General features: G+C 44.2%; 2 protein-coding genes across 6 annotated transcripts in view; one reads left to right on the plus strand and one right to left on the minus strand.

Moving 5' to 3' along the window:
- IST1 (increased sodium tolerance 1 homolog (yeast)) overlaps positions 1-9,495 on the minus strand; it is an 83,661-nt gene that overhangs the window by 45,733 nt on the left and 28,433 nt on the right. The window lies entirely within an intron of this gene.
- Positions 1-9,495, plus strand: part of ZNF821 (zinc finger protein 821) — a 34,510-nt gene that overhangs the window by 10,467 nt on the left and 14,548 nt on the right. For 3 of the 5 annotated variants that reach the window (XM_011961748.1, XM_011961780.1, XM_011961773.1), the window contains exons 1-2: positions 114-446; positions 3,625-3,741. In XM_011961748.1, coding sequence (XP_011817138.1) covers positions 3,702-3,741 — 40 coding nt within the window. In that variant the 5' untranslated portion in view covers positions 114-446; positions 3,625-3,701. Of the gene's footprint in view, positions 1-113; positions 447-3,624; positions 3,742-9,495 lie in introns of those variants that run through there. The other 2 variants (XM_011961764.1, XM_011961754.1) reach the window with 1 other exon arrangement.

Raw genomic sequence — 9,495 nt, forward strand, 5'->3', positions numbered from 1 at the left:
CCGCAGGCACCCCGCCTCCTCGGGCCCTGGCGGGGACGGCCCCGGCGTCTGACAGCCTTGGGTGGAGCTGGGGGAGGGGAGGATGGGCGTGGGCGTGCAGACCGGGGGTTATCAGTCCCCGCGTCTGGGTCTCGCAGAAAAGCTTCTAAATTTAGATTTCAGAGATTGTGTTGTCTAAGGGTTTGTCTGAGCCGCCTCGGAAGACCTCCGGCTCTTGTCCGGCTCTTGTCTGGTAATTCCTGGGAATTTACCTGGGCTCGTGCTTGAAGAAACAGAGGGACCATTTCGGCTGATTAGACACACGCCCCAGACCCAACCCCAGGGGTCAGGTGAACAGCCAGGCGACTAAGTGACCAGCTTTCTTGTCCTCTCCTTTTTGGCAGATACAGATCACTTGGATTCAGTCGAGTTTGCTTTGCTCCGTGGGAACTGCACCAGAGCTGGAGGTGGGAACGCACTCTCTTTTCATCAAGCTGGGATTTCACCCGTTTTTTTGGTTGCTAAAGTCTGTGGTGTGCACTAGACGCTGCAACCTAATACCTGTGGGAGAGCAGAGACAGTGTTCAGGGGAGACGTTACACCTTCCCAAGGACTCTTAACCTTGCTCTGAAGACGGACAGAACTGCCTTCCTCTTAAAATGGAATCCCTTTAGACCTGAGTCTCACCGTTTACCTATCTTCCTAGCACATGTTCAGGCAGCTATTTACATTTTTGGTTTGGTTTCAGATTTTAGCTTGGAAATTGAGGCAGCGTTAAAAGTAAAACAGAATGAGTGACCTTTAGGGCTGTATGTCTATGGGTTTTATTAGCTTTAACTGCCTATAAAACAGTCATCTGGCCTCTTGAGATTTTGCTTTGTGGTCAAGAGTGTCCTTTCAGAGCCATTTATTTATTTACTTATTTATTTTCAACAGCTCATGACCCTACAGGCCTGTTTTTGTGGGTGTTTTTGTTATTTTCGTGTTGTTGTATGGGAGGGGACTGCAATTGCTTATTTTTCTCTTAATCACTCAGGTGTGAAGTCCCATTGGGTACCATCTGGTCAGTTCCCCATTTGGCCACTAGGAGGATTATAAGATGCAGCGGGCACTGCTGATTTAAATATGCAGATACTCATCTCTGTCTTTTGACTTGCAGCTTTAGCATTGAAATGTTGCCTGATTCAAATTATTTGGCCTTCCTTCAGAAGGGACTTTATTACCTTTATCTTACAGTTTCAATTTCTGATCTTGAAGAGAGAAAATAAAAAAATTAGTCAAGATTCTGTTTTTCTCTTCTATAATAGAGTATCTATATATTTAGCCTCAATAGATTATCACATTAGAGGAGTATATTTTATTTTTAAAAAAATTTTATTTATTTATCTTTTTTTTTTTTTTTGAGATAGAGTCTCGCTCTGTCGCCCAGGCTGGAGTGCAGTGGCGCGTTCTTGGCTCACTGCAACCTCCACCTCCCGGGTTCAAGCAATTCTCCTGCCTCGACCTCCTGAGTAGCTGAGATTACAGACGTGTCACCACGCCCAGCTAGTTTTTGTGTTTTTAGTAAAGACGGGGTTTCACCATGTTGGCCAGGCTGTTCTCAAACTCCCAACCTCAGGTGATCCACCCACTCGGCCTCCCAAAGTGCTGGGATTACAGGCGAGAGCCACCGCGTCTGGCAGCTATTTATCTTTTTTTGAGATGGAGTCTCACTCTGTCGCCCAAGCTGGAGTGTAGTGCCTCCATCCCAACTCACTGTGACCTCCCCTCCCCAGGTTCAAGCAATTCTCATGCCTTAGCTTCCTGAGTAGCTGGGATTTACAGGTATGCGCCACCACGCCCAACTAATTTTTGTATTTTTAGTAGAGGTTTCACCATATTGGCCAAGCTGGTCTCAAACTCCTGGCCTCAAGTGATCTGCCTGCCTTGGCTTCCCAAAGTGCTGGGATTACAGGTGTGAGCTATGGTGCCTGGCCATATTTTTTTAAAATATTAATAGAGCCTGCATTTCATTACATTTCCACTTGGTGATTCCACACACATATAGGAAATCCAAAGTGTAATATTCATTCACTGCTTCTATGAATAAAACAACTACTTGATTAGAAAAAAATGTCATACACAAAACTTAGAGAACATACACTATCAGCACTCAGTATATTGCCCTCTAAATAGTTAAAATCGATTTTTATTGTATACATTTAGAGGTTTGTTTTGTTTTGTTTTTAATTAAAGGTCTGGAAAAGAACTGTGTTTGATATGCAGATACGCTAGAAGACTGCCTGAAAGCTGCTTCCTTTGCCACTTCCTGTGGAGGCCTGTCTTTGCCATTTGCGGTTTCTTTCTTCTTTTGGTAAGGGGAGGCAGGATCTGATTATAGGTTTGAGGTTCTTCTAGCTACATAGAGGAGTTAGTTGGCATAACAGGAGGTGAGTCTTCATTAGCTAGAGTACAAAGTATAGCTAGCAGTAGTCTCCCATAACTCCTCTTAAGGCAATAAACTATGATTTTATATTTGCTTATTCAGTGTGAGTATAACTCAAGAAGGCAGGAACTGAAAGAAAACTTAGAGTGTGACCGGATCCATATTCCTGTCTTTGGTAGGAAAGACAATCCGTTTTTATTCTATGTCTTTATTTACTCTATCTTTCTAAGACAATGTCACAGCTATCAATACTAATCCATTTCGGATTCTCTAACAATGCTTAAGGCTGGGGCACTCTTTCTGTAGTTCATCAGGATCCTTCAGGCTTACATATATATCCCCTCCTATATGGGGTGGGGAGCAGATGTACGTCTTGGAAGCATTTTTCATTTGGGGAACTTTTCTCTTTGTTCCTCTCACTGGTCTCTTCACTATCCAGAGGCTAGATTGAGAAGAGCCTCTAAAGTTATTAACTTTGACCACCTCTCTGGAATGTGTGAGGAGGGCCAGGTGATATTCCACACTGGGGTGTTGAATTAGTACTCATCAATGTGGATGGCATCTGTCTCTTCTGGTGAGAGTCCATCTTCAACATTAGAAGGTTGATTTGCTTAGTGCCATGTCATCCACAGTGCAGCATAGCATTGCACCTTTATCACCAGATAGAGGCTTTATTTCCTGTGCTGTTCTCATTTACAGATGCCTATTTGAGACATTTTCTGTTTCGCAGGGATGAGATGCCTTTGCTACCTCTAGGCAAGATAACATCATGAAAAATTCGCTCTTGTCAACTGCAGGGCTTGACTTCCAGTGGGCATGTGACATGAGAGCTGCCACCCTCTTTGGCTTCCTTTTGCTTCATTTTGCAATTCATGGGGGTTATCCCCTTGAGCCCATAGTACTTCTAACTCTGGTTGCCTGAGTTTTGCTTCCTCTTTTATCCTGTGACCTTGATCGTGATCACTTAACAGTATTCTGGACTCCAAAGATGGATTTAGAGTATAATTCTCTAAATCCTCCGAGGGAGTCCCTCTTAAACTTTCTGGGACCTTGACATTAGACTAGAGGTTTATTCATTTCTCTTTCTTTCATTGTTCAATTATTTATAACTGGTGAGTTCTATATGCTCAGGAGCTGTTTTTTAAAGACATTTTATCTTTAAATTTTGTATAAGTGCTGGGGAAAATGACATGTGCTAACAATAACCTTTTTTATTGTAGGTTAGCATCTTGCAAGGAGGTAGTGACATATCCAGTCGTGAAACTGGGAAAGACCAGAGCTCTTGCATCAGGGAAACATGTCCCGTCGGAAACAGACGAATCCAAATAAAGTTCACTGTGAGTATCGGACTTTGTCTTCTGGAACCTGGGAATGCTGAGGGGTGGAATGGAAGAGTAACCTGAATTTAGGGGAGAGGCTCACACTAATTTGTGAAGAAGATAAGGTTAAATGTAAAACACAGTTTACTGAGCAGAAGAGAGAAAAAGAAAGAAAAAGGGTTAAAGATGTTGGATATGATGGATTTCAAGTGTGTCCGGTTGCTGGGGGAGGTGTTGAAAACCTATCTTAGGGGTATGTGCACTTGATTTATATTTAATATCACATTAACAAACAATTATAAGATACCTACTCTGTGCAGATCCTTGTGCTAGATCCTTGTGCTAGATTATAAAATAATACAAGATTTATAAGACTGTATTGTAACCTCAGATATATAAATATGAAGGATAGTATATGTTAAGTGCCAAACAGATGCTGCAGATTGTATGTACTAGAGAAGTTAGGAGGAAGGAAGTTAAGAGAGCCCTGTGGACTGAAGTAGCAAGGGGAATGCTTAATGGAAAAGCCTCTAGACCATGCGTCTGAGCTGGGCCTTAGAGGGTAGAAATGGATTTGAAAAAAAATTAAAAAACAAGAGGCAGGGAGAGGGAACATCAGGTAGGAAAAGTGAAGTGAGCAAAGACAGAAGCGGGAATCTACATGTTCAGAGGACAAGGAGACTTTACATGAAGCAGAGGTTTCATTTGTTCAAAAGTCAGAAGATGTGAACTTAGAGATGCTTAACTCTACACTGTGGAAACCTAAATGCCAGGCTAAGTTCAGAGTTCATTCTGTAGTCTGTAGGGAGCTACTGAAGGTTTTTAAGCAGGGAGAGGGGAGTGACATTTAGAATGCAGCATTTTGGTACTATGAAGCAATTTGTGGGATGGATCACAAGAGGGAGAGGCTAGAAACCAGAAGACCAAGTATACACTATTACACTATTACCTTGTGTTGTTTTCAACAGTTTCACGTGCATGTTTTTCTTTTCTTTCTTTCTTTCTTTTTTTTTTTGTTTTTGAGACAGAGTCTCACTCTGTCACCCAGGCTGTAGTGCAGCCGTGTGATCTCTGCAACCTCCACCACCCAAGTTCAAGTGAAGTGATTCTCCTGCCGCAGCCTCTCGAGTAGCTGAGATTAAGGTGTCACCACCATGCCCAGCTAATTTTTTTGTATTTTTAGTAGAGACAGGGTTTCACCATGTTGGCCAGGCTGGCCTTGAACCCCTGACCTCAGGTGACCTGGCCACCTCGGGCTCCCAAAGTGCTGGGATTACAGGTATGAGCCACTGCACCTGGTGCATATTTTATTTCAGTAATTGCATAGTGAACTTCTAGAAGGCAGAGACTATGTGCCATATGTGTTTCCTTATATATCCTCTCTACTTCTAGCACTGCTTATGGAGGGTGTTCAAAAAGTGCCTTCTTAAATTGACATTAATATCTATGCAGATTTGAGATAATTAGCCATTTTCTTATGATCTGGGAAGATAAGCATTCCCACCCAAATGTTCGTTAAAAAGACAAATAGTGGCCGGACACGGTGGCTCACGCCTGTAATCCCAGCACATTGGGAGATCGAGGTGGGCCATATCACCTCAGGTAAGCAGTTTGAGACCAGCCTGGCCAACATGGTGAAAAACCCATCTCCACTAAAAAGGCAAAAAAAATTAACCAGGCATGGTGGCAGGCGTCTGTAATCCCAGCTACTCTACTCGGGAGACTGAGGCAGGAGAATCACTTGAACCTGTGAGGTGGAGGTTGCAGTGAGCCGAGATCATGTCACTGACTCCAGCCTGGGCAAACATGGTGAGACTCCATTAAAAAAAGAAAAAAAAAAAAAAGATAAAGAGTTCCCTATTATTATGGACTGATTGAGTAAAGTACAGCAACATTTGAAGAGAATTCAGAGGTACAACAGATGAAAAGTTTGTAAAAAACAAACCTATGTATATGTGTGTGTATATATATAAAATATATATACTATATATATATATATTTTGAGACGGAGTCTCGCTCTGTTGCCCAGGCTGAAGTGCAGTGGTGTGATCTCGGCTCACTGTAAGCTCTGCCTCCTGGGTTCCCACCATTCTCCTGCCTCAGCCTCCTGAGTAGCTGGGACTACAGGTGCATGCCACCACAACCGGCTAAATATTTGTATATTTTGTAGAGACGGGGTTTCACCATGTTGCCCAGGTTGGTCTTGAACTCCTGAGCTCAAGTGATTATCTACCCACCTCAGCCTCCCAAAGTGCTGGGATTATAGGCATGAGCCACTGCAGCTGGCCAAAACCCTACATTGGAGAGGACAGATTAGTCAAGTAGTTGACAAGAGAACTAAAAACAAACTATATAGGCTGGGTGCAGTGGCTTACCACTGTAATCCGGACACTTTGGGAGGCCAAGGCAGGAGAACTGCGTGAGCCCAAGAGTTTGAGACCAGCCTGAGCAACATGGCAAAACCCCATTTTTACAAAAAAATACAAAAAAACTAGGCCTGGTGGCATACACCTGTAGTCCCAGCTACTCAGGAGGCTAAGGTGGGAGGATGGCTGGAGCCTGGGAGATTGAGGCTGCAGTAAGCCAAGATTATGCCACTGCACTTCAGTCTGGGTGACAGAGTGAGACCCCGTCTCAAAAAAACAAACAAAATCCAAAACACTATATCCCAGGCACTATGCACTTTATCTGAATTTTACTGGGTTACTTTAAAAGTAGAAGACAAAATAGTATGAACAGAGGAATTAAGAGGGTTTTGACATTTTATACATTAATGAGATTACAATAGCAAACCTCCATATACAAATCTTTCTTCTATTTAAGTCCTGGAAAAGTATAAAATGGAGACAGTTGGATGCTTCTAGGAGTATATTCTGGAATGCGGATGTGCAAAGGCTACTTAATACACAGATGAGTGGTTTAGGGAAGATTTAGGAATTGCTGCTGAAACAGCAAAATGCAGCAGGCTTGCACGTGAGGATTGTCAAGGAAGATAAAATGAAGTATCTTTAGCCGAGCTCGGTGGCTCATGCCTGTAATCCCAACACCTGGGGAGGCCAGTGCAGGATAACTTGAGGCCAGGAGTTCAAGTGCAGCCTGGGCAACAAGGCAAAACTCCATCTGTACCAAAAATACAAAAATTAGCTGGGCATGGTGGCACACACCTGTAGTGCCAGCTACTTAGGAGATAGAGGTGGGAGGATCGCTTGAACCCAAAAGGTCGAGGCTGAAGTGAGCTGAGATCATGCCACTGCACTCCAGCCTGGGCGTCAGAGTGAGATCCTGTCTCCAAAAACAAAAAAAGAAAAAGAGAAAGAAAAAAATGAAGTATTTAGAAAGAAAAAAATGAAGTATTTTAGCATAGGCCATCCATCCCAGGGGTTTGGGATTGTTTCTCCACTCTGGTTGATAAAAGACACAAGTGGTCAGGCACAGGTGGTGCATACCTGTAATTCCAGCACTTTGGGAGGCCACGTCTGGTGGATCATGAGGTCAAGAGTTTGAGAACAGCCTGGCCAAGATGTTGAAACCCTATCTCTACTAAAAATACAAAAATTAGCTGGGTGCAGTGGCGGGCGCCTATAATCCCAGCTACTTGGGAGGCTGAGGCAGGAGAATCGCTTGAACCCAGGAGGCGGAGATTGCAATGATCCGAGATAGTGCCACTACACTCTAGCCTGGGCAACAGAGCAAGACCCTGTCTCAAATAAATAAATAAATAAATAAATAGACACAAGTGTGACCCCCAAGAAGGCATCTGGAAATGTACTCTTAGTAGAGATGATAGGTTAGCAAACAAGGCAAGTATAGGAGTTGGGTGTTCACCTACAAAGCCATCTGTCCAAGAGCCTGATTAGATTTGAGGAAAGTTGCTGATAGGGTGATGGTGTGATTGTAGTAAGGCCAGGGGAGCCACTTCAGGCTTGTGTGGCCACTGCCTACGCCCACATAGCATATATCCATCAGCTCTATCTCCCTGCACCATAGTCAAAGCCAAGATGAGCTAGTAATGGAGTTGAAAAATAGATGGAGGCCAGGCGTGGTAGCTCATGCTTGTAATCCCAGCACTTTGGGAGGCCAAGGTGGGTGGATCACCTGAGATCAGGAGTTTGAGACCACCCTGGCCAACATGGTGAAATCCTGTGTCTACTAAAAATATGAAAATTAGCACCGGGCGCGGTGGCTCACGCCTGTAATCTCAGCACTTCGGGAAGCCGAGGCAGGCAGATCACGAGGTCAGGAGATCGAGACCATCCTGGCTAACACGGTATAACCCTGTCTCTACTAAAAATACAAAAAAAAAAAAAAAAAAAAGCCAGGCTTGGTGGCAGGCACCTGTAGTCCCAGCTACTCGGGAGGCTGAGGCAGGAGAATGGCGTGAACCTGGGAGGTGGAGTTTGCAGTGAGCCGAGATTGCGCCACGGCGCTCCAGCCTGGGCCACAGAGCGAGACTCTGTCTCAAAAAGAAAAAAAAAAGAAAAGAAAAAAAAGTTAGCTGGGCATGGTGGGGCACGCCTATAATCCCAGCTACTCGGGAGACTGACGCAGGAGGATCACTTGAGCCTGGGAAGTGGAGGTTGCAGTGAGCCAAGATCACATCACTGAACTCCAGCCTTGGCGACGGAGCGAGACTCCATCTCAAAAAAAAGGGAAAAAAGGAAAAAAAAAGGAAAAACAGATGGAAAAACAGGCCATGGAGATGGGGAGAATATCACACATCCACAGTTTCAGAAATGAAGTTGCAGAGTCAAGCGAAAGAACATTGTTTTGAGGTGGAGTAGGTGGGACTTTGCAGGCTCTTCAGAGGTGGCCATTACAAGGGCCTTTACTGTGGGGCTGTGAGCACAGATGTTCAGCTACAACGAAAGAGCAGACCCCTCGGGAGGGGCTGTTTTCAGCGACGCATTTGATCAGGGAGCCATGAAGGCTTCGCAGGTGATACACTAAGCTTGACTAAAGAAGAAAAGACACTGAGATTTGCTAGTTTCAGAGGACCTTCTATTTATTTGTTATTTGGGGACTGAAGCTGACCCTACCCTTTTCACAAAATCATCTTTTCATTGTGCATGACAATAGTGGCAAGTAGAAATATGTAATTTCATTTTCTGACCATGTGAGTCTCCTGTCACCTTGCAGTGAAATGGAACCAACTAAATATATTTAATTTAATGCTGCTTGTCTATTAAAAGTAAATGAAATGGGGCCTAGCATGGTGGCTTATACCTGTAATCCCAGCATTTGGGGAGGCCGAGGCAGGCAGATCACTTGAGGTCAGGAATTCAAGACCAGCCTGGCCAACATGGCAAAATCCTGTCTCTACTAAAATCCAAAAAAATAGCTGGGCATGGTGGCACATGCCTGTAATCCTAGCTACTTGGGGGGCTGAGGCAGGAGGGTTGCTTGAACCCAGGAGGCAAAGGTTGCAGTGAGCTGAGATCACACTACTGAACTCCAGCCTGGACGACAGAGTGAGACTTGGTCTCAAAAAATAAATACACAAAATAAAGTAAATGAAATGAACTCAAGGTCTGCAGGGCAGGAAAGTCTGCATTAAGCTTTGCTTAAATATCAAAGCTAATTGACATTTGATCAGAGTAATAGCTGAGCTTCATTAGATCTGCCTTCTGGGAAGACAAAGATCGTGTGGCATGAAACTAATAGGCCACCTAAAGGGATATATTAAGAACTCCCAGGCCGGGCTCAGTGGCTCATGCCTGTAATCCCAGCACTTTGGGAGGCCGAGGCAGGTGGATCACCTGAGGTCAGGAGTTC

The sequence above is a fragment of the Colobus angolensis genome, unplaced genomic scaffold, assembly GCF_000951035.1.
Source record: "Colobus angolensis palliatus isolate OR3802 unplaced genomic scaffold, Cang.pa_1.0 Scaffold116, whole genome shotgun sequence".
Lineage (NCBI taxonomy): Eukaryota > Metazoa > Chordata > Mammalia > Primates > Cercopithecidae > Colobus > Colobus angolensis.